The sequence below is a fragment of the Dermacentor variabilis genome, chromosome 10 (genome assembly GCF_050947875.1).
Source record: "Dermacentor variabilis isolate Ectoservices chromosome 10, ASM5094787v1, whole genome shotgun sequence".
Taxonomy (NCBI): Eukaryota; Metazoa; Arthropoda; class Arachnida; order Ixodida; family Ixodidae; genus Dermacentor; species Dermacentor variabilis.
The window spans coordinates 79,354,318-79,380,205 of NC_134577.1; the positions used below are offsets into that span (position 1 = coordinate 79,354,318).

The 25,888-nt window shown below is 47.0% G+C and overlaps 1 protein-coding gene across 2 annotated transcripts in view; it reads right to left on the reverse strand.

Moving 5' to 3' along the window:
• LOC142560703 (vasculin-like protein 1) overlaps positions 1 to 25,888 on the reverse strand; it is a 66,035-nt gene that overhangs the window by 26,074 nt on the left and 14,073 nt on the right. For both annotated transcript variants that reach the window (XM_075672963.1, XM_075672964.1), the window contains 2 exons: positions 12,151 to 12,274; positions 296 to 486 (listed from right to left, as the gene is read on the reverse strand). In XM_075672963.1, coding sequence (XP_075529078.1) covers positions 296 to 486; positions 12,151 to 12,274 — 315 coding nt within the window. The remainder of the gene's footprint in view (positions 1 to 295; positions 487 to 12,150; positions 12,275 to 25,888) is intronic.

Genomic DNA, 25,888 nt, shown 5'->3' on the forward strand with positions numbered 1-25,888 from the left:
TGTGCAGATTATTCAGAATACAGCATGGAATTCTACAAGTATAGACTTAAGTCTCGGAATGATGCGAGATTATGTGGTGCTACTTACAAATTATCAGCTGCAGAGAAAGAAACATATGGCAGAGTTTAAGTGATGGTAATTTAACAGTCACACTTTGAGTAGATATTTGCCGTTTTAACGTCCCTTTCAGGTGCAGTTTGGAAGCACCAGAGTCCCAAGTGACCTTCCTCATCACTGAGCGGGAAGGTCACGCTACTGCAGCTGGTGCAGACAGCAGAGGTGCCTGGCCTCTCACCTTGTGGTACGCAGGCTGGAGGAAGTCGCGGAAATCGTGCCGACTGTGCGGGCGGCGCGGTGGCTGCGTCGCCTTGTGGGCACCACTGGTCGGCACCGAATGGTGGAACAGCCGGTCCTCAGCATCTGCCGAAGCGTGCCGCAACGAGAACGGCAGGCCCCGACCGTCACCCAGTGGGGACTGGCGACCACCTGTCCTCGTTATGGGTTCGGGTGAAAAGAAAAAGAAGTGTGAGGTGGCTGCAGCTGCTTGGGGCATACACATACACAGAGCAGACTACAAAGCGGGGGCACTTGCGGAATTTAGTCGGGGTTAACAGGCCCAGCTGCTTTAGAAACATTGGCGGTGAACTGCTGTCTCAATTCAGGATGTGGACAATCTGTTTACACCATTTAGGCCTTTCCAGAGCACCTCTTTGAAATGCTGCATGGAGCCCCCCTCAAAAGCACCGTAGAAGCTGCAGCTTCTACGGTGCTTACAGCTGCGTTACAGCTGATATGCTTGTTAATCATACATTTTTTAGGGTAGGACATTGTTAAAGCCTGGTCCCAGTGAACAGACCAACGGCACCTATGTACAGTCAAATCTCATTACTACGAACCCCACATTAACGAATTTCTCAAATTTACGAATATATTAAAATCCCCGCCAGATTGCCTATATTTCCAATGTAAAAATATTTCAGAACTACGAATTTCAGTACAGCGCATATTTGAGAATAACACACGTCGTTTATTTCCCATTTATAACCGAGGAGCATCAGTATTACGAATTCGGCTAAAAGTAACAGCGCCGCAACACTCATGTGAAACAGAAACCGCAAGTGCAGTAGCTATCATCATCACCATGTCGAGTGCCAACTGCTTCACCACAGACTTCACCAAGAACTTCACGACAAACGTTTGGCGATGTTCGCGTGAGATCCAATGATGAATGCAGCTAGCAACGACGCCTTGAAGAAGTGAAAGCCATTTTTGCTGCAGGACAAATAGGACGCATTGCAGGAAATCGACGCATGGAAAAAAACAAATCGACGTGTGCAGACAACATGGCACTGCCCCATCGACCGTCGCAACCATTTTGAAAGGCCGAGACAAGGTCGTCAAGCTTCACCAGGAATCGCAACTCGCTCCTACAAGGAAACGGCTGCGACTGGGAAACTTTCAAGATATGGACCAAGCTGTTCTCACGTGGTTCAAAGATGCCAGACTACAAACCATTCCCGTGTTTTGCCCAATGCTCCAAGAAAAAGCATGTGAATTTGCCGATGCAATTGAATTAACTGGGTTGGACGCCAGTACGGGTTGGCTTTTTCGTTTCCGCCAAAGGAATGGAATAACTTGGCAGGTAGTCTCGGGCGAGGAAAAGGCTGCTGACAAAGAAGGCACGGATTCCTGGCGCAAGGATCGTTTTCTAGAGGTGGCTTAATCGTACTCTGAAGACGATACTTTCAACACAGATGAGATCGCATGTTTTTATCAGCTGCCAGACCGGATGATGCACTTCGAAGGGCAGCAGTGAAAAGGAGGGAAGAAGCCGCATCTTCGTGCGACAGTCCTGCTCTGCTGCAATGCAAAAGGCATGAAGAAAAAGGGCACGGCACATGGCCTGCAGAAAACATGCCTAAGCTGGCGTTACTGTCTACGCAGGTTTTGTCGTGGATTATAGGAGCGACGACTACGAGCGACACAAACTGGCTACCTATCAACAGAACTTATCTGGATACTGCAAGCAATGTGTGGGAGGATCGGCTGTCATCAGCGGTGACGTCACCTCTGGCTCGACTACAAAAGGAGCAGCACATCCAGGAAGCCTTCAGAGGGCACGGCACATGGCCTGCAGAAAACATGCCTGAGCTGGCGTTACTGTCTATGCAGGTTTTGTCGTGGATTATAGGAGCGACGACTACGAGCGACACAAACTGGCTACCTATCAACGGAACTTATCTGGATACTGCAAGCAATGTGTGGGAGGATCGGCTGTCATCAGCGGTGACGTCACCTCTGGCTCGACTACAAAAGGAGCAGCACATCCAGGAAGCCTTCAGAGGGCACGGCACATGGCCTGCAGAAAACATGCCTAAGCTGGCGTTACTGTCTATGCAGGTTCGTTACCACTCCAATGCTGCATGTTACCGAAGTGACAATCGATTTTTGTTGGTATTGCCGTGCCCTCACAACTGTATTACTAGTGTCATTGATTGCTGGTCTGCAGTGCTGATGCTTTTGATGTCAGGTGACGTTGAGGAAAACCCCGGGCCAAAGACAGCTGAGATGTTGGAGCAAATCTTGCAAAATCAGGCTACATTTGAATCTAAGATAGATGCTATAAAGGAGGAGGTATCCGGGTTAAATACTAAAACTGACAAGTTGACCGGCTATCTTAAAGTTATTGAGGAAATGGGTGAGCGTATTACTAGCTTGGAAACTATTGTTCGGCAACAGGAACAGAAATTAATTGACTATGAAAACAGGAGCAGATGTAATAACCTTATCGTTTTCGGCCTACCTGAAACTTCTGGTGAAACCGAATCAGACTTGAGAGGAGCCGTTGTTAGTAATCTGTTCGAAGTAAAATTGGGCGTTACAGTGAAATCAGTAGACCGAATTCACCGGCTGGGTAAGGAAAAACCAAATAGTTCAAGACCAGTCATTATGAATTTTTATAATCACTCGGAAAAGGAAAATGTTCTTATAAACTGTGGAAAGCTGAAGGGGTCTACCATTAGCATCAGCAATGATTACGCGAAGGAAACCGTCGATGTCAGGAAGAAGTTGTGGCGAAGCGGCGAAGCAGAAAGAGCAAATGGCGCAAAAGTGAAGCTGATTCATGACAAGCTTAAAGTAAACGGTGAGCTCTACGAATGGGATCGAAAACAGAACATTCGTTGTCAGTGCAAGCATAGACAAGATAAACCAAAACGTCACGACGGCTCTGAAGCTTCCGCTCATCGCGGATCGCGTATGTCTGGAGCCGTGGATAGCGGGGGCGGGATCCCACCTCAGCCGGCGCAATCATAGCTCAAAATTCTTTCAATAAATTCGCGAAGCATTGTAAACAAAGTAACAGATTTAGAATACTTACTTATTACATACAGTCCCCATATTATGGTCATAACAGAGACATGGCTGAATAGTGTCATAACAGATAACTCCATTGTACCGCCGGGCTACAACATTTTTTGATGGGATAGGGACACTCGAGGTGGTGGCGTAGCGGTGATAACTAAAAGCACAATGGTGGCAATAAAAGTGGATTGCCATTTACGAGAAACAGTGTGGTGCAAGGTGAATTACGCCAACATTACGTATCTTATTGGGGCCGTCTACAGACCGCCAAGCACTCCGCCCGAGTTTCTGGAGGACTTAAATATGTTTTTGTGTGATCATGTAAATGGAAACACAAGACTAATAATGGCTGGAGACCTCAACTTACCGCATATTAACTGGGAAAGCTTTTCAACTGGTCATGTAGAAACCCGTAGCGCTGATAGGCTATTAGAGCTAATGTTTTCTCATAATCTCACACTAACTGTAAAAGACTGCACAAGAATCACCCCTACGTCACAGTCATTGTTAGACTTGGTTTTCGTATCAAGTAAAGTGGCCGATTACGCCGTATCAGTTGAGGACGGTATATCGGACCACAAAATGGTTGTGGTTGACGTGTTCTGTGGCATCAGCATTCGAGCAAAGCGTCACGCTCATGCACATGTTAAAGACTACGGTCGTGCTGATGATACGACAATCATTGACTTTTTAGAAACATCGCTTAGCGAATTTGAAATGATATCAAGGCTTGAGTCAGTTGAACAGCTTTGGAAACGTTTTAAGAAAATTGTGCAGTACTGTTTAGATAACTACGTACCTACTCGCACTAAAAAAACAAAACGAAGAAACCCATGGATAAGCCGAAAAATAATTCAGATGAAGCGCAGAATAAAAAGATTGCGCAAAAATAAAAGGTTCCCGATGGAAATATCGCGTGCAAAAGAAAACTTGAAGGTAGAGATGGCGCAGTCTAAAAAACAATTTTTTAATAACACCCTCACTAACTTTCTGAAGAGCTCTCCACGAAAGTTCTGGCTGTTTTTTAAGGAAGCGAATGAAGGAATTGAACAGATTGTAGAAGGAACGGAAGTAATTACGGAAAAGCCTGATATCGCTGACAGATTCAATCGATATTTCCAGTCAGTGTTCTGTACGGACCAGGATGATAACAAAGAATATGAATCGGCTCCTACATTTCCGCTTCAAGCTGGTAATATTAATATTAACCGAGAAGGCATATTTGATCAGCTGCTCCTTCTGGACACGAAAAAGTCATGTGGGCCTGACGGTATACCGAATGAATTTCTGCGACGATTCGCGGAGTGGTCGTCGTATTACCTAGTAATTATATTTCAGAAGTCTTTAAAATGCCACTCGCTACCTCAAGATTGGCGTAGAGCAATTGTGGTCCCAATTTTCAAAGGTGGCAATAGAACAATGTTGAGCAATTATAGGCCTGTGTCTCTCACATCGGTGTGTTGTAAAATATTTGAGCATATAGTGGCAAAATACATCAGACAATTTCTGGAACAAAATGACTTATTATGTCCGTTTCAGCATGGATTCCGCAGTGGCCTTTCAACTGTAACGCAGTTGATAGAAACGATTCATGATTTCTGTGTTGCTATAGATGCCTGTGTACAAGTCGATGTTATATGCATAGATTTTGCGAAGGCTTTCGACAAAGTTTCACACCGTAAACTGCTCTACAAGCTTCGCAATGTCGGTCTTAGTGAGGATGTTCTCGATTGGATAGGAGCGTATTTAACTGATCGCCAACAAGCAGTCAGAGTGGCAGATACTATTTCAGGAAATCGTGAGGTGTATTCGGGCGTGCCGCAGGGTTCCGTACTAGGGCCACTACTTTTTCTGCTATACATTGATGATATCTCAGCGGTTGTCCAATCACCTGTAAAAATTAAGCTTTTCGCAGATGATTGCCTAATTTATTGTCCGGTAACATGCAGGGAAGATCAATTTAAACTCAACCAGTGCCTTCAAAACTTAAGCTCATGGTGTCAAAAATGGGGTATGGAAATTAATTTTAAAAAAACCACTTACACACACATAACAAAAAGAAAGGAAGTGATCTCGTTCACATATAATATTGCTGATAATATACTGGTAAAAGTATGTAGCTTCAAATATTTAGGTATAACCATAACAGATAAATTGAACTGGCGTCCTCATGTTGAAAATATTTGTCAATCAACGTACAGGAAGTTGTGCTACTTGCAAAGGAAATTACGCCAGGCGACGAAAGAAGTCAAGTTGATTGCATATAAGACATATATCCATCCGAGCCTAGAATACGCTGGTGCTGTGTGGAGCCCCCATCAAAAGGTTTTAAAACATAAACTAGAACGAATTCAAAGAATGTCAGTTCGCTTTATCTGCTCTAAATATCGACGACGTGACTCGGTAACTGAAATGTTAAAAATATGTAACTTGGAACCACTGGAATCAAGAAGGCAGAAGCAGCGATTGAAATTGCTTTTTCAAATACTACACGCAGATGTGAAAATAAACAAGGATGATTATCTGACGCTCTTTCACAAAAGGTTACCACGAACAACACGCAGTACATTCGTGCAACCAATAGTAGCTCGAACAGACTTATTCCGCTTTTCTTTCTTTCCTGACGCTATTAAAATGTGGAATGAATTACCGAATGATGTGGTACAAAAAAATGCTATGAGTGATTTTGAGGTTGGCCTTGATAAGTATTTCGCTCACATTGTATAGCTTATATTTGTTCCTTGCATGTAGCTGTGTGTTTTTTTTTCTACAAATGTTCTATGTATTACAAATGTTCTACTACAAATGATCTTCAGTGTTTGTTCTATGTACAATTCAATTACCGACCCTCCCTGTAACGACCCTCAAGTGAGGGTTAACAGTATGACTAAATAAATAAATAAATAAATAAATTAAGCCGCTTGTCATCGGCAAGTATGCGAAGCCTCGCTGCATGGAAAAACGTCATGTCAGTACCATATGACTATCGCATCAATAAACGAGCCTCGATGACCGGAGAACTCTTTTCTGAGTGGCTCATCAAACTCAACGACCAAATGAGGAGGGATGACCGAAGAACTCTACTGGTTGTCGACAACTGCTGTGCTCACGTTGTGAATGTTCGCTTGGAGTTTCTGCCACCCAACAACATGTCTTTGCTGCAACCCCTAGACCAGGGCATTACAAAGAGTGTGAAAGCAGAATTTCGTAAGCACCTTGTGCAGCGGTTGATTGTCGATGCCCACCTAAAGCAGCCGACTGCAATCGATATTCGTCAGGCAGCGGAAGTGCTCACAGGAGCTTGGTGGAACTTGAAAGCATCCACTATCAGGAACTGCTGGCGAAAAGCAGGGCTTGTCCAAGCGCCTGTGCAGCTTGAAGATGACCTGGAGGTGACCAACAACCCAGGAGAACTGTGGACCCGCCGTCTCTTCCTTCGACGACTACATGGAGAGCAACAGCACAGCACTAACGGCGGTGGACCTGACAACCGAAGAGATGGTTAACTGCGTTCGCGACGTCTCCAGTGACAATGACGACCTGAAGGAAGACGACTGTGGGTCACCGAACACAGAAGATGAGGTAGTGTCGAACATTGATGTTTTAGTGCACATGAACAAAGTTCGCACCTTCATCGCTCGGTACAATACCCAATGAGGTATTGCGCTATGTGGAAGATGCAGACACATTCCTAATTGGTCGTGCGTGTTGCACGCACCAGTAGAAAATCACTCAAGTAAAGTAAATCAAATCAAGTAAAGCAGCTCTGAAGTGAGTTAAGCAACTTTATTTGAGAGTATGCTTGTCTGCACACGCGTCTACTGCCAAGGTATGTCATTTTCATTCCTAGGTTTGTCCATTGGCTTGTAACCACAAGTTTTTCATTACAACAATGTTTCGAAATAACGTACGATTTTCAGCGGTCCCGCATGATTCCTTATATTGAGACTTGACTGCATTAGAATCCCCTTTCATTTGTTGCCATTCCCGCAACCAGGGTCCTTCAATACTTTTCATCTGGTTATTAAACCTCCCCGCAAATTTTATATAGGGACAGAAGGTAGCACCAGAGGTGCTGGCATAAGTAGAAGGTGAACAATCTGCCATGCCAGATGGCCGAGCTGAGTGATCATGCAAATCTTTCATGAGGAAAGGTGCCTCTCCCACATTCATTTCAGCATGTTGGTAGAGCGAACATGCAATGAGAACTTTTGGCAAAATAATTTAATGTGCATTGCGTTTGTGTTTAAATTATACATGGCACCGTTTTATGATTGACGTCGGCCCCCTCCACCCTAAGGAGCCTCTCTTGCACAAACTGTTTTCATTTGGCAGTCTCTATTTGCACTCGGTCTAGTTAGTGGGATAAGTACAGGCTAAGACAGACGGCAGTACGGTGTTTTGCACAAAGCGCACATGTGCGGCCATGGAGAAACAGAGTCAAGACAGAGCGGTGGATTCGCCGCTACAGTTCTTTTAATCAAGTGGTGTGGACCGTTCGGGCATCCCGCAACCACACGTGAAGATAGAATTCTCTGCCACATGCAGCTTGTGCAAGTTTAGCGAGCCAGCAAAACCAACACAGCACTGCGCGATAACGAAACTACTGAAACGCGAAAGTGCAGGCAGTGCAGACTCAAGCGAAAACTAAACCTCTCGACCGCCCTCATCGTTGTCAAGGGTAAAGTCAATGAGTTCTTTCTAAAGATGGGATAGAATTGGGCAAGCAGAATTCTAGTTCGTCTTATAATGCAATGTAATGATGTTTTTATGATGAGTGGTTGAGTACTAGTGACAGAATATAAATGAGGAGTGCCTTCGTCATCAGGCAAGTACTTGAATGTCTCGAAGGAGCCTCTAACCTTGTCCTGCATTTACCTCAATTTCTCAATTACTAAGGCTCTGTTCACGATAATATTGATGTCTTAGAGATCCTCGAGCTATAATCTATCACTTTAGCTTGACTTGCTATTTACCTTTGTGTCCCTTTAACTGCTTCCTGGTTGCTCCGATCACATGTAACAAGCCACGGCTGTCAGCATTAAAGAATAGCACTGCTATAACTGCAAAAAGAGGTCTAAGGCGGCAACCGATATGCGGGGTCCACCGAGGCATCGCTTCAGTGGCCCCAAAAGGGGCCTTTTAAATAATGCGAGAGGGTTGCCACAGCAGCCTGTTAGCTCAAGGAATCCAGAAGAAAAACTGAGGCGACCACAAGCGTCTCGCCACGTACTTCTCACTGGCTTGCACAAGAAAACCCTGTTCGTCAGCCTTGCACGCTTTATGCGAAGTTTGCCGACATCCTCCTCCAAGGCATCCCAGGTGCTCCACATAATGCAGCGGAAGGTTCCTCGCGAAAACGAAGCCCCGGAGGGACTGAATCATCTGGTGGGCCTCCTCAGAGGACAACATTGAGGCAGCCTACTTTACCGCATCATCACTGTCACCGTCGCTGTCGCTATCCGATACGAGCACATTCATGACGATCGCCTCATCAGTTAGAAGCACTCAGTTTGCAAATCTATAGCTGTACGCTTTCTTTTCACTGGCAACGTCGTGCACTGCCGATGATCAGCGGGCAGATCATTCATCTTCAGTTTCAGCAGTAAGTCAAACGAGGCTGAGAAACCACGTGGCCAGGAACAATTTCAACGCAACCAACAAAGACGAACACGAGTGATTAAGTTGTTTGCAGAACTGCACTTAATGAGGAGCCAGCAAGCAATCTGGGAGCAGCGCAGTAGGTGCGGTCCATTCGTGTTTCGGAGGGTGGAGTGGCATAGAGCTATGGGCACAGCCCATTCGTGTTCAGAGGGGTGGAAGGGCGACGGGAGAGAGGCGCGCGGAGAAGGCTGGAAAATGAACACGCGGCGGCTGTTGGGGCAGCGGGCCATTGCGCAGCGGCTCAAATTTCTCCTTTTCTTTCTTTTCCCGGAGGATTTCGCATTTTACTACCTTTCAGCAAGGGCAACCGGCAGCCAGACTTCATCATTATAACTGATAATGTGGCACCAGGGCACTGTACTAAGCGGGTTACTTCACCATGGAGAACACACTAAAGTTGACGGCACACTTCTCATTGTTATGACTGATATAATGTTAAAACCGGTACTGTTATAAGTGGGTTCGACTCTATAACAATATTCTCGGTATTGCGAAGTATTTAACGTTTTATAACTTGTTGTCCATAGAATAGCATTTATTCAGAAGATCAATACAGTTAAACCTCAACATAACAAAGCTGGTAAAATTGGCCATTTCCTTCGTTATATCGAAATTTTATTAAATTGTGTGGGGATGCACGACTCTCACGCGCCCCCGATATGTTGTTTTCCCGCATAGCTCCCATCTCCTGTAATCCGGCTTCACCACGTGGCCTGGTGCCCGCGGCAGTCGGTGTGGTTGAAGCGCACTGCGAGAGATGGCACGAGTGTGGCTCTGCTAACGTCACCTAACAGCGGGGTTACTTGGGCGCGGAAAGGAAAAGGCTCTTCCTCTTTGGCTCCGGGGTCGGCCAGTGGTGCAGACATTCCACGCGTGTGCCAATCCATGCTTCTGCGAGACCGTTTCGCAAGGCCTCATTCGAACGCGCCACCGTTCGCGTGACCGTACGCACGAACGACCAGGCCTTGGTGCCCAGCATGGGGCGAACATATTCGCTCGCTGTCCGGTCGTGGTGAGTCGAACTTCCGCGATTTGTCACGCGCCCATCGGCAGGTTTTGTGGATAGCAACTCGGCTAGCAGGCATTAGTCTATGAAAGGTGCAATAAATGATCTTGCGATTGTTTGCACTACTGTGTTGTCCTTCCTTTGTCCCAACAGCATGGGTGAGAACCACACAATTGAAATTCGACCTTTTGCGCAAATAAGTAGTCTTCCATGTTCCTTACACGAAAGGGGCCCCAAAATTTGATCAATTTTCGTGCAATTGGAAGAAGCAAACTTGAACGAGAAAAATATCCATCTTGTTGAATCTGAGAGCCAGTGATGAAAGATGGCTACATGCGACGATATCTTCCCATTGGTGGTACAAAGCAAAGCCAGTCACGCTTTCATGTCCACTTTGCCCCTGGGGCCGATGGTGTCACCCGGAGCATGACGACACTATCAGAAGAAGTGCCGGCAGTTGTGGCGAGCGAATGCTTCGTGTGCCTCATGCTTCAACGAGTCTCCAAAACTCGAGATTACAGAACTTACAGTACCAAACACACGGGATAGCACACATGATGCTATGCCATCTCAGCACGCCCACTTTTTGAACACGCGAAAGATTACCTCTAAAACAGGGCGCGCAGGCTGCGTATGCGCTCAGCCGTGCTTGAACAGGAGACGCGGACCAACCTGCCACTCCCCCTGATGCGCAGTTGATCACATTACCACAAGCTCGTTCCTCTCCTCCATCTCCCCTTGATTCCGCGGGAAGACTGCACTCATCAACGCACCATCCTTCTCAGTTTAGCCTTGCAGGTTTTCACTTGCACCCAAAGAACACAGCGTTCAGGGCGTGATACGATTTTATCGCACTTAAACATTATACGAAACATGACGCTGCTCCGATTAGGCGGCCATTCTCAGTACTGCGGGGCGTGGTTCGAGAGGTGTTTGCAAGCAGCCGCATGCAATTCAACCACTTGGCCATCTGCGTCTGCAAAAATTACCATTTATTGCCTCAGTATTCCTTAGTGGCAGCAGTGACATTGTGTATAAACTAACTTCGTTATAGCGAGGTTCTAAATACGTGGCATTCTATGAACAAGAAATTATAAAAAGGCAAATACTTGTTACTATAAAGAATTTCGTTGTACTGAAGTTCATTATATCAAGGTTTAACTGTAAACTAAAGTGTGTCCATTCACTACATGAATTAAATGAAACTTCACTGCTGCCGTGAAGGAATACCGATGCACTAAATGGTAACTGCCACTGGCACAGACAGTCAAGTGGTCGAATTACATGCGGCTGCTTGTGAACGCACCTCTCAAATCACACGACACGAGATAGAGAACGGCCACAGACCCTCTCGCAGTCACATCCCACATAACGTCCAAGTGCTACAAGATCCTATCGCGAGATGTGCTGCAAGTTGGAGCATGAGACGGTGAGCCGAAGAGGATGGTGGCTTGATGTGTGCTATATTCCTGCACGAGCTGGGGAAGGGGGGGGGGGGGAGCATGCGGCAACATGATCAAGCGCATCCGAGTCTCCTCATCAAGCCCCGCCGTGGCACAATCTTGAGTTTCAGAAAATCCTTAGCATCCCCCTGATATGTCATCATTTTTGTAATGTTCCTGCAGGATATATTGTGACATTAGCATATACTCTTCCTTCTTTTTTTTGCGGGGGAGGGGGGGGAGGGGTTGAAAGCAGCATTTGAGAAATACAATAGGTGACAATCACAATGGGCAGATGCCAACAAATATGCCTCTCGCTGTTTATTATAGCACCAAAAAGAGAGCACACAATGGAAAGCACGTGAGTATGAGTATTACAAATTATACAAAAATGGTGAAACTTTCTGCACATTTTTTTTTTTTTTTTCCTAGTAGGTTCCACGTTAGAGCCACCAACTCAACCTGATGAGCGCTCAGACCACAGCTCGCATATTGCAGCTCCTACTAAATGCAACAGCACATACAAGGCCCATCCAAAACTTTTCGCAGGAAAGGTTTACGAAGAGGCAGGCTTTCAGTATCGAGCACACACCATGCATTCCACAGAAGGTTTGCAAGGCCCCTCTAAATTGCTACAAAACTCTCGTCTCCACTAATGCAACATCTGTTACTCACCTGGGTCTCTCTCCCGGTAGCCATCACTGTGGAAACCAGACCGCAAGCTTCCTCCTGATCGGCGATGGAAGCCAAGCCGATGTTCGTCAGACCGAGCGTTGTGGTGGGGGGCATCTGAGCTCTTCTGCAAGGTTCATTAGCAAAAATAAAAATTAGTAAATAAGCATCAGAAAACGGAAATTTTCTCTCGTAACCCCCTTGACCCCTGCCAACACACTTTCCCCCTTTTCCACCCTCCACCCCCAGCCATTATGGATGGTATGGCAAAGGGCACAATTCCAGCCCTGGCTACGATAGAACATGAAAAATAGTCCAAGCAGAAAAATACTCGTGAAATATTCTAAAATTGTTTGGTTACTCAACATGTTGATGGTTTCTTGAAAATTCAGATTTTTTATCAGTAAGGACCTATGAATAGGCATTCTGCTCTGCGGGAATGTATTCAGTGACAAACATTGTGCACACTCCAGCAAGTTCTGACGTTTCAAGATAAGGTGTTGTACGGCCGCTCTGACAAAGCTCGTTCAATTTGGACATTCTGTTCACTTATATACCTGCCAACGTGCGAAATTTAGAAATCATAAAAATCCTGTGAGCATGACAGATAGCATGCATTTAAGACTGCTCTTTTATTGTTCCACGCTCGCTTTGTTGATGATCATTTGCCTTTGGATGCGGCACACAAGTAGCCGCAAACTTGAAAGCAGTAAAGAATGACAACGCTGTCTCCAGATCAATGGCTTCATCAGCAACTCTGCTGCTGATACTGCCTGCTTCAGGAACATGAATGGATAAATTTGCTCGGCGCAGACAGTCCCTCGGACATCAGGGGTCATGTGCTCCCGCACAGGACCTTGTGCAGGCACCATCACGCACCATTTGCAGGGGAGTAGCACGGATACCATTGCAATTTCCTTTCTCTGTATAAATTTCTTTGCAATTTCGTACCACTTCACATCTTTCAACAGCATCAAACCTTTTTTGCAGAATAGAATTTACTTATCACAAGGCTTGATGCAACAATCGTGAAATCACAGAACCAGCCCAAATTCATAAAAATGAGAAAAAGATTTGGGGTGTTGGCAGGTATGCACATAGGAATCCCTTCGTGACCTCGACACAAGGTAGCCATTCATTTGATAACTGTCAGCAGAAGGATGACCGTGGAGACAAAAAGCAAGCCAGTACAGCGCAAAGCACACAAGGCCTTGCTGGCATGCAGCTTGTCCTTCGCAATCCCCACCGCTTCTGCTGCATCAGCCAATCAGACCACTCTCCTTGGCGACTGCCTCCAAAAGGCCAAGAATTCTTTTGGGGGGGGGGGGGGGGGGGGGGATACTACCAACTTTTGGATAACAAATCCGATATTGCCCTATTCGATTTTGTCTTCAAAGTGTATAGTCACTATTTGTTGCATACTATTCACTATACGTCGTATCACTATTAGAGACGTATAATCACTATTCACACATACAAATATCGCTTAATAGTCTTAACCCCTTTCAGGGTCAAAAACGTAAACACACAGCACCACGTAGAAGTCCCAAATGGTTGGGGCCAAATATTTATGCCGTTGCCTGTGCGTCTGAAAAATGCACAAATTTTTTAGACTATTGCACAGAAAGTGATGCCACCCTGTGTGAAATTATTATTATTTATCTTATTATATTTTTTTTGCATTCCGTTTCCTCTTGGGTTAAATTCCATGGCACCTCTACATCATTTCGTCAACAATCGTTCGTGCATCTACCCGTGCTGCAGTTGATTTTTGTTTCGTCTCGCAGGCTGTTACCGTTTGTCGTGCTCACAGACTGACGTCTATCTGGTTTCTAGTTTTTCAAAGGGTCACCGCTAGGTGCTCGTTTGTTAATTGCTCACAGAGGTGCGATTACATCTGTTCACAGGCGAGCGCTGGTATATACAGACAATGCTGCCCTATACGAACGATGCTGCCATGCCTGCGTTCCTTTTCTTGAGGCTCACGAAAACTGAAAACTGAAAGATTATTGCGGAGTTTCTGACTCGTCTGGCTTTTCTGATGGGCACACAACCATGGAGTTTTCTTGTGTGCGCTCACATACACAGTTCGATTACGCTGAGAATGTGTGTAGCGGCCACTCTTCTGCAAATCAGTCGAGCGGTGACTCATTCAATGCGGACTACTGCCCAAGTGCCAAATCGGAACACACATATTTCAGTGCATCTACCTTTTAATTTTTATAAGTATTTATGCAAGCACATCTGTGTTCACGAATGAACAATGCATGTTTACCCACAGAAAATATTTTTTTGTAGCTTTATGATCACTAATAGAAATTGTGGTAAATGTTTTCTTCAAAATAGGCCACTCTGAAGATTTTAAATCCACAATAAAAAAGAAATCGACCGTGGTGGGGGGTGTCGTTATGAGAAAAAAATTTACCTTGAAAAGGTTAAGATATTCAGGCTACAGTGGCTGTGAGCGAAATGCAAAAATGCCCGAGTACTTATGTTTAGGCGCACTTTAGGGAACCCCACACAGGTGGTCAAAATTAAACCAGAGCCCTCCATAATGGCATTCCTCGCCACCCACTGCACAGGTTGGAGCCATAACGCTCTGTAACTTAATTTTATTTACCACAAGCTATCACGCATAAAAGTGGAGCAAAAGAGCAATGCATTTCATCCTGGTGGCCATAACAGACGTAAGAACTGGGTAATGGAGTATGCTATGTTGCTCAATGGTATGGTATGGCAAAACTTTAATGAAGTCCTGCAGATCGTGAGTCTTCACGAAGCAGGCCGCTCCCACGTGGGAACCGGGAGGCCGAGCCTCTCGGCCGCATCGTAGGCCTGCTGGACAGCCCAGAGTTGGTTAGCCAGAAGAGGACTGCGGAGAACCACCTCCCATCTGGCCGAGCTGTTATTGATGATAGAGTGTGACCGGGCACACCGCCAGAGCATGTGGTCTAACGTGGCTATTTCTTCACAATCGTGGCAGGTAGCATTGGTGTAAGTATCTGGATAGATGTTATGTAAGAGCGATGGATTGGGATAGGCATTCGTTTGTAGTAGACGGAGCATTAATGCCTGAGCTCTATTGAGCTGCGGATGAGGAACAAAGTAGGTTCTACGGCTGAGATATTAGTGTTTAGTAATCTCGTCGTAGGGGGAGGGTGTGTCCCTGTTCTCCGGGGAGTCGGCTTCCGATTGGTCGAGGGTAGTGCGGTGGGCAAGTTCGCGCGTAGCCCCGTAAGCCGACTTGTTGAGGTTGGGAGGAGCACCCCTTATCTGACCCTGATGTGCGGGAAAGCAATAAATGAAGTGGTGCGCGATTTCCTTGCCCCCGAGATGTCCGAGGGCCTGTTTGTAAACGGTGCCTTTTTCAAATGCGCTGACTGTAGACCTTGAATCAATATAGATGACATCCCATGAGCTATCCAGCAGGGTTAGTGCAATAGCCATTTGTTCAGCTATTTCGGAGCCCCTCGTCCGAACCGAGGCAGCATTGGTGATTCCTTGCCGACCATCGACAGTGACGATGGTGAACGCCCAACGTTCCTTACAAGAAGCGGCACCCACAAAGCTGACCTGTCGCTGATCACTGTGTATTTGCCTAAGAAGGTTGGCCGCCCTTGCCCTCCTTCTACTGCAATTTTATCGGGGTGCATGTTCCTAGCTATGGGCGCAACCGTAATGTTCTCACGAATCGACGGAGGAACGTCAGAAAACTCCTCCGCTACTCTATCAGGGTGATATCCGAGTTCCTGCAAGATGGATCTCCCTGCCCTCGTCGCAGTGAGGCGAGTTAGCTGTGCGTGCTCCTGGGCCTCTGCAATCTCTTCGAGAGTGTTATGAATGCCAAGCTGCATTAAGCGCTCTGTACAAGTGTATACGGGTAACCCGAGAGCCCGCTTAGTAATCTTCCTAAGTTGTGCATTCAATTTACCCCGCCCTGCCCATTTCCATCGATGCATGGCTGTCACGTATGTAAACTGGCACAGAACGAAGGCACGCATTGGCCGAATGAGGTTATCCTCCTGGAGTCCATGATGCCGATTTGACACCCTCCGAACTAAATGAACAGCACTTTCAGTTTTAGCAACTAGCTTGCATATAGCCTCGCCATTTGTACCCCCCGACTCAACGATCATGCCCAAGACCTTAATTGAATCGACTCTGGGTGTGCGGCAACTGTTTATTGTATATAGGTTAATGTCTCTGTCTTCTAACGATGTCCACCCCTCAGGCCTTGGGCCGCGTTTCTTGGGACTACACAATAAGAGTTCTGACTTCAAGGGGGAGCATCTGAGACCGGCGGGCCCGACCTCCACCGCAGGTCGGGCCAGCATTGCACTATCTTTGGGATCAGCTCACGTATGGGGAGTGCTTAATGCCTGCGTCACTTCCGCTGCAGGTCGGCCCGGCATTGCACTATATTCAAGATTTTTTTCTACCCGTGGACACAATAGTGGGGAAAGTAGGCCTTAACAGCTTCGTTGTAAAAATGCTTCATAATGTGCAATGTAATGACAGGAACCTGCTAAAGTTGTGAATATACTAGACTGTGAAATCAATGTATGCTAAAGGGGGCATGACACCCAATTTTAAATCATAGTCTGCATTGTGTGAGGCAATCCTCGTGCGTTCAAGAACACGTTGGCGAAATTTTTGCGCACCCGAGCCAGCCCGTAATTTGTAATTGAATTTTTTTATATAACACTCGAATGGCATAACAGTCGAGCAACACTGGCACGCCCGCGAGCCTTGACGCAACAGGTTGCATGCTCGCCGAGCGAGCATGTATGTTCCTACGAAGAATATGTGTTTCAGCTGTGCCGGCATGCGGGAACCTTCTGCTTTGTTCAGCTTGCCATTGAAATTTTTCAACTTGCAGTGGCTGAAACAATGCTGCCACAGCACCTACATAGCGCTGTGGGGTGCCAGGGCGAACGGAGCCCCGAGTGCTCCTTGTCGTACTTAGGGTGTCCCAAGGAGCCCGTCAAGCATAAGGCTTGGGAGATGAATGCGGGCAGGAAGGACTGGCGCTCATCTGACGTTATTGTTTTGTTCTTAGAGCACTTCACGCCAGACAGCTACAGTGACGATTTGCGGCTGCTCACCGAGTTTGGGACACTTGTGAAAAAGCCAAGGCTGCAGCCAGGCTCGACGCCGACAGTGTTCGCGCATCAACCCATTCGGCTACCTGTGCTCAGGCCAAACGTTAGCCTTGCTATTTTTTTATTGATATCAGGTGCAATAAAGTAAGTTCAAGTAAAGGTTCAGCCAAAGCGTACATCACGCTAAATGCTTGCACCACGAACACATGTATGCGGGCATTTGTTTACATATGCTGCACGCAACTACGGAGGTTAAAAAGAACTGGCGGGAACGCGTAGAAGCTTAACAAAATCGTAGTTTTGTTGAGTATGGATCCGAGAGACATGCACGCATGGAATGTGTGCCAACAAACAACCTACGTGCGTAACATTTGCATTGTGCGAAGTAGCACCAGACCTCGTGTTCCATGAACAGCTGGCTAAGCAGTGCTGGGCACATGAAATAACAGTGTGGAAAAGAATCGGCAGCATTTCACGCAACACTAATGTAGCCATCTTATGTTGACCACGTTTACTGTGCTGTCTGCGTACATGGCCTCCAAGAAACGTGCGTGCCGGCTTTGTCCATAGCTGGCGCGTGCATAGCTGGTGGCGATGAGGTCGAAGACAAAATGCGTAGCACCATCGCTGCTTCTGCTACTCAATGATTCGTCGCTTGGTTCATCACATGAAGTTGGCATTGTAGCAGACATGACAGGCAATATCTGGAGCAAATGCAGCAACAAACGGCAGTTATGCTCCGACCTCGTGTGGTGCGGTGCGGTGGCCGATGTTGTAGCAGACGATGACTTGGTTGCATGCAGCGCATGATGCCGCAAATGGCTTGGCAATATGGTGGTGGGTGCCAGATGGCAGGGCTTAGAGCCAGTGAGTTCTAGCTCATATTTTGGACAAAAATTTGCTTTTACCGCCCAGTTTTTACACGTGTATAGCCATAATAGAACCTCTACTTCAATTTCTCGTGGAAAACCACAAAGTGATGGGTGATCGTGTCATGTCCCCTTTAAGGTCAAAACGGCTGTTTATTATTCTGAAATTATTGAAACAGTATTGAATATTTGGTTTAGTTTGTTTCAAGCACTATTTAATACACACTCGACTCGGTCTTAAGAATTGCTATTTGCACACTTCTAGAACTTTTAGATAAGCAGCTGCCCTTATTTGCTTCATTCTTCTTTTCAATGGATCACTGAGGCTCGCAATTCCATGTATGCCCACTATTCGCGCCCTGTTTCTTTCTTTCTTTTTTTTTTTGCTTGCTGTGGGATTCTTTCTTTTTGCCAATGCTAAAGATTTTGAGGCTCTATTTAAAGTTTGTATCACTGTGCCTGTCATTACTTCAATTGCAATTCGCATGTTGTTCTGCAGTTGCTTACTGTGTTCATGGTGCTTAGAGCCCAGTGAGACAATATTTTGCTTTTTGCACCAGTGCTACAAGCGTAGAGCGTGCAAACAGACGCGCCACTAGTGGCGGCCTTAGTAAGTGTGCTTAAGAAGGAGGCAGCCGTCCATCATAAATCTGAACGAATGCATCGCTGGTCTTGCGTGTCTGACTCACGTTTATGGAGTGAAATAACCAACACCCGTCACGTGAGTGGTGGCAGAATCTTAAAAGCATGTCAAAAAACAATGCTTGTGTGGTGGCATGCTCAAGTACCTACAAAATCCCGCTGGCAACGTGTTCTACACATTCCCGGCAAGTCCTCCTGAGCAGGAACAACCAAAGCAATGGCGTTCTGTGATCCATTGCGCAGGATTCGTTGCGCTTGATGTTTACAAGTGCAAGCGACAAAGTTGATCACGATGTACAGGCGCCGACAAAAGTAGTATACTCCAGGCAGCGGGACCCGGAGCAGTGGCACACTGCATCGCGACGCCATCTACATTGACACGAGTCAAGTGACACGCCTGCAGATAATAAAGGGCACCCATTGGCTGTCTTGATCCCAGATGCTGCCTGCAGATGGCATTGCGGTGCAGTTTGCCATTGCTCCGGCTCCCACTGCGTGGAGTATACCACTTTTGTTGGCGCCTGTACCTATGTTTTGGTTCTGTTTGTCCGCCATGTAGCAGACAGGTCTAAGGCATCCTGCTTAGGTTCCAAATGCCACTTGCCGCTTCTACCGTTTGCCGCTTCTTTGCCATGCGGTGTGCTGTGCAACATGTTGGTGCAACGATTAATTGGGCCACATAAAACCAACAAAAGCAGTGTTTGCAAGCACTGCCTTTGTTGGCTTTATGTGGCCCACTAAATAGTTGCACCAGCTGACTCGCAGTTCATGTCTGTGATTGTATTTTATGCATGGTTTCGTGCATGGTGAGCTGTTGCTAGTTGCTTCGTGCAGAATTGCCGATTTATTTTTAAGTACCGTAAAAACCGAAATATAGCTCGACGTCCCAAATTTTAATTATAAGAACATGAAAAACCAAACAGTATAAACCAGTAAAAAATTACCAGTATATAAGACGGGGGTCAACTTTCTGCTGCGTTTCTTTTTTTTTTTTTTTTTTAAGTTCAATACTGTCACGATTCACAAGCAGCAGGAACTCATAAAAAAGGGCAGGACACTTTAATTGCAGGCCAAATGAGAAACGATCACGCTGGGATCTTTTCCGCAATGCGCAAGATCTTCGTCTTACTCTACGTGCCGCGTACTGGATGTGGCATTTGCCTCCCTCCAGAGAGAGCATCGTCCCAGTGCTCACTTAGCAGAAGGAAGATGTGTCAGATGAGGTGTGGGCACTTCATTCCGAACAATAGGGCTTCATGCACGCAATATGCGCAACTTCTGGTGGAAATTACCTCGCCCTGGAGGAAGCAGGACTGTCAGGGATAACCTCACAGTTCAGGTCGCTGAGGCGCTGCAAAAACTTGTAGGGACCAAAGTACCGCCTGCGTAGCTTTTCTGAAAGCCCTCGCCAACGGATGGGACTCCAAACCCACACTTTGTCACCTGGCTGATACGTGATGTAGCGGCGCCGTAGATTGTAGCATCGAGCATCGTAGTCCTGTTGTCGGGCGATTTTGATGCAGGCGAGTTGTCTCACTTCTTCAGCATATTCAGCGAAAGCTTCAGCGTCCGTGCCTATAGCACCGCAGCCATGTGGCAACATCATGTCGAGCTTCGTCATCACTTCATGGCCATGAAGACGGCTAAACGGTGTCTTTCGCATAGTTTCCTGTTGAGCGGTGTCGTAAGCGAATGTGATGTACGGTATGTCATCCCAATTTTTTTTGCTCCACGTCTACGTACATGCTCAGCATGTAGGCGATAGTCTTGTTCAAGCATTCTGTTAGGCCGTTCATTCGCGGGTGATAGGCTATGGTCTTTCGTTGAGCCGTGCCGCTGAGGCTAAGCACTGTCTTTCGAAGTGTAGCCATAAAGGCAGTCCCTCTGTCCGTTATTATCACCGCTGGTGCACCGTGCCTCAGAACCACGTTTTCAATAAATAATTGTGCTGCTTCGACTGCGGTGCCACTTGGAAGGGCCTTGATTTCTGCATAGCGTGTCAGGTAATCGGTGGCAACTATTACCCACTTATTGCCAGTATTGGAAGTCGGGAATGGTCCGAGAAGGTCCATCCCGATTAGGCAAATGAGGTTGTGGGCACTTGGACTGGTTGTAGTAGCCCAGCTGGTTTCGTATGTGGTGGTTTGCGTCGCTGACAATCGAGGCACGTGCGCACATAATGTTTCACAAAGGTGGCAAGCCTTGGCCAGTAATATTTCTCTTTGACTCGGGCCAGTGTTCGCGTGTAGCCCAGGTGGCCAGACGTCGGTTCATTGTGGCAGGCTTGCAAGACCTCATTACGGAGGCACGTTGCAACGACAAGCAGGCGGCTGCTTCCGTTTGCAGAGAAGTTCTTCTTGTAAAGAACATTATTACAGAAGGAGAATGACGGCAAGCTCCTTGCAAATGTTTTGGGCACGCTTGTAATCCGGCCTTCTAAAAATTCAATCAGCGGAATCAGTTCGTTATCCTCCCGCTGTTGACGAGAAATCGTAGTCGTGTCTAGAACACCTATAAAAGGCATGTCTTCGTCATCTTCTGACTTCCTGCTCAATCGGTGATCTTGAAAGGCAGTCGACGTCGGAGCGCTTTTGTCCAGACTTGTACACCACTGTCATGTCGAATTCTTGAAGCCTTAGGCTCCAATGCACTAGTCGACCAGACGGATCCTTCAAGTTCGTCAGCCAGCAAAGTGAGTGATGATCGCTGACAACACTGAAGGAACAGCCATAGAGATATGGGCGAAACTTCATAACTGCCCATACCACCGCAAAGCATTCCTTTTCTGTGGTTGAGTAATTAGACTCAGCACGTGAGAGCATCCTGCTTGCGTATGCAACGACTCTCTCGGCTGAGTCTTGCCACTTGCCACTGCACGAGCACATATTTGCCGATAGCCACTTTTGAGGTCCATCAAAGAGAAGTAGTGGGCATGCCTCAGCCTGTCGAGAGAAACGTCGATACGTGGTAATGGGTATACGTCTTTCTTTGTCACCAGGTTCAGCTTACGGCAGTCGACACAAAAATGTAGACTGCCATCTTTATTTTTGACCATCACTACCGACGATGCCCACGGGCTCTTTGAAGGTTGGATAACGTTGTCATCGAGCATTTTCTTCACTTGCTCCCCGATCGCTTCGCGCTCTTTTGGTGCTACATGGTACGAGTTTTATTGGATTGGTCTCACTGTCTCCTCCGTGACAACCTGGTGCTTCGTAAGTGGCGTCTGACCAACTCTGGATGTCGACGAGAAGCAATCGCGAAACTGGTGAAGCAGGCCCACAAGGCGCTGCCTTTCCGCTGGTGATAAGCTCGCACTCACGTCAAGAACAGGTAAAGGTGCCGAAGCGTCTTGCTCTCCTTGTTGTAATGCAAAGCATTCGCTGAATTCCGCAATCTCGTCGAGGTAAGCAACTGCTGCACCTTTTGCAATGTGTCGTCGTTGCTTGCTGAAGTTTGTCAGCAGTAGTTCTGTTTCCCCATGCATTACTTTGACGAGACTTCTGGGCATGGCAATACCTTGAGTGAGCAAAAGCGTAATTGTCTGGTCGGCAATACTTTCCCCATCGTACTCTGTGCCGCACCTGACGGAAACAAGATGGCAAGATAACAGTGGTGCGGTCACATCGTCTAGGATGCACAAAGACTTGCGTTGTAGTTCCGCAATTTCATCTCCATAAAGGGTTACCATACCTTCTGGTATGTTGATGACGACGCCGTACTCGCGTAAGAAGTCCATAATTGAGATTACATCTTTGGAGCAGTCGAGGAGAATAACAAAATTTGCGACGAATGACAAATCCCCTATGTTGACTGTTGCAGTACACAGTCAGTGTCAGCAGCTGGCCTTCAGCACTTCTAATGTGCAGCCCTGACCATTCCATTTTCACTTTGCGAAGTCTATCCGCCAGTTTTTCCATTACGATTGAAAAGTCCATGCCAATGTCTACTAGCACCATCACGTCGTGGCCGTCAATTGATACAGTAACACCGGCGCTAACGATCTCGTCTGTCGTCAAATCATCCGGCTGTGTCGGCTTCTTGTTCGACGGCAATGGGGGATTTTCGGCACTTCGACGTGTAGCAACCTTCCCCCCTGAGGTCGCGGCCTTCAGTTTCCCCAGCATGGGCTGGGAGATCGCCCTCGGGCCACGTCGGTGGAACTGCGTCTTGCAGCTGGAAAACGATGACCTGGAGAAGGGGAGCACGACCGGTAACCGGGAGAATCAGCTTGCCGGCTCGTCGAATTTGCGTCGATGTTCACTCGCCGTCAAAAGCATGACGAGATGCAGTGGATGGGAACGCTTGGTACTCTTCGACGCGATAAGAGAAATGACGGCAGATGTGGCCCGCTTTCCCACAGTGGAAGCACAAGGGCCTGTAGTCAGCTGTGCACCAAATGTCGGTTCTGCGAAGCGGTGGTCGCGTCGGTTGTTCCCTGTGGTACCAAGGTGATGCCAGTGCTGACTGTTGGTGATACTGCAGCGTCGGCATCGGAGGTAGCGGTCAACAGACATCTGCGTAGCTGGGCTGCCACATCTGGAAATTTGGCGCGGGAGCCGCAAACGCTTGCTTTATTTCTTGGCGCACAACTTCAGCCACCGACGCAGCTGTGCATTCATTTCGCATAGCAGTGAGCTTCTTAATTTCTTCCTGAACAATCTCACTTATCAAGCGACGCAAGGTACCCTCGTCTGTGACCGTCACTGCTGCGGCGCTTGCCGGTCCAGGACTGGTCAGGTGATCATACTAGCGGCTGCGTAGGCATAACGCTCGCTTTATGGCCGTCGATTCTTTAATAAATTCATTGACGCTCATCGGCAGGTTCCGCAGAAGACCGGCGAGCAGCTGCTCCTTTACGCCGCACATGAGGTGGCTGAGCTTTTTTGCCCCGGGCATATCGAGGTCTGCACGACGACAAAGACGAGCCATGTCGTCAGCGAACATGGCAACAGTTTCATTCAGCTTTTGAATCCATGATTCGAGAAGACGCCACACGTGGTCTCGCCTTTCGGTGCTCCCGAACGTATGGAGGAATTGGCGGCGGAACTCATCCCAGCTTGGCCAGATTCCCTCGCGATTTACGAACCACGTGCAGGCTCCGTCTTCAAGGGAGAAATACACATAGGATAGCTTCTGTCCAGGATGCCACTCATTATACTTGGCTAAGCGCTCGTATTCCTCGAGCCAGTCTTCTGCGTCCTCGTAGGCATTGCCATGGAAGCTCACGGGAGATCGACGAGTCAAAAGAGTCACCTATGCAGGGCCTGGGTCTGCCATGGCTTGGGCACTCGTGGTAACAGACAGCCTTCCTGGTAGGGGATCAAATTCTGGGCTTAGACCTAGTAGGCTACAGATGGCATGGTGAACGGTTGTTTCGACACGCGGAGAACACCCTGGGCTTGATGTGGGGCTGTTGACAGGCGTCCCAAACATTTACCCAGCGCCTCCACCAGTGTCACGATTCACAAGCAGCAGGAACTGATAAAAAGGCAGGACTCTTTAATTGCAGGCCAACTGAAAAACGATCGGGCAGGTACCTCTTCTTCTCTTTCGCAATGCGCGAGATTTTCGTCTTCCTCCACGTGCCGCGTACTGGATGTGGCAATATATTGTCTCGGTGCACAGGCCCATATCGAGTGCTGTGTGGCGCGACTCCAGTTACGTATGAAATCGCCCCAGTCAGTACCAGTGCCTCATCTTTCCTGAATTCCACTGACTTCCAAACAGTTTGAGGTGCATGTCACACACCTCAAACTGTATTACTCTCCTGTTATCACCAATATTTAGACGCCCCAGGATGGTGCTTCTGCCGTCGGGGGTAATGATACATGCATATTGCATGTTTCTTGTGGACAATGCATGCGGGCGCCCCGACAAAGACGACGAACACTCTCTGGCTTTCGAGCTGTCGGCTGGCCAGCGCTGCAGTTATCCTTTGTAAATATGCCTTGTAACTAGTCCCCTGTTTTTAATCCTTCATTCCCATAACAATATTTTCCGGTTTTTACGGTACAAGGTTTTTGCCTCATTTCCTGTGTAGTTGGGTTAAATCACACTGTTTTCTGTGAATGATAACAGACAAATGCTTTTTTAAGAGCTTGATTCTTTTCAATTGAGAACACCTTCGATATTGTTGTTACTTGGAAAAGTTTCAAAAAAGACATACCTAGCTCAAGATGAGGATTGCAGTTAGCTGCAGCATAAGGCATTGCAGTTCATTTTTTGCAGAAAAGTTGGCGTCATGTTTGTGAAGTCAATAAAGCTTGCTGTCATCTGAGCAGACTTGCCACATAGAGTGGTTCGTCTGTTTCACAGCTGTGTGCCTTTTTCTGTGCACTTTGTATTCATCTTAAGTTTTTCTTATCTTTTGCAGGGTGGGAGTGCAATATTTATGCCAAGAAGGACTAAACCTGGTGTGCTTATTATTGAGGTACAGAAACCGTAATGTGGCAAGGGTAGAACTTTAAAAGAAAAAAAAAAGAAATACTATCGAGCCTTAGTCAACAAAATGAAACGCTACTTAACACGAGCTCCACTTCATAACTGAGCTTCGTTGCACTTTTTCTGCGGAACGCACCTGGCGCGTGTGCCGACTGGGTTGTCCCAAACTCCAATGACATCGTGAACATGACCATTCTCGTGGAGGCCCATGCCTTTCCTGTAGCTTTCACCGCAGAGCAAGCAGTCTGGCACACGTACCAAGGAGAAATCGCACCCGCGAACTTCAGCCATCCTTGCTGAATTTCAAGCTACCGCTCTCAAGCGTGCTTTCGAAAGCGCCCGCCAGGTGGCCATCAGTGGTGCCTCTACAGGCAGTGTACTATGCATATTACAATCATGCTTTGTCATGTATTGCCAGAACTATAAATAAATTTCACAGTTTAAACACAGCTTTAACACCTGCCATGCAACATTCCCCCAGCTTTCCTTTCCCTCTCAAAGTAAAGCATCCATGCAAGAAAAAAATTGTGCAGAATCCATTGACAAATATTTTCAATGTAAGCACATAGCTGAATGCTTTTAAATGCTATTTGTTTTATTAAAGGAGCGGTGCGCTTTATGACATATATTTGTTGCAATCAGAAATATTTAGGTGGCGTTTGTCATTTCATTGCCTACTTTCAC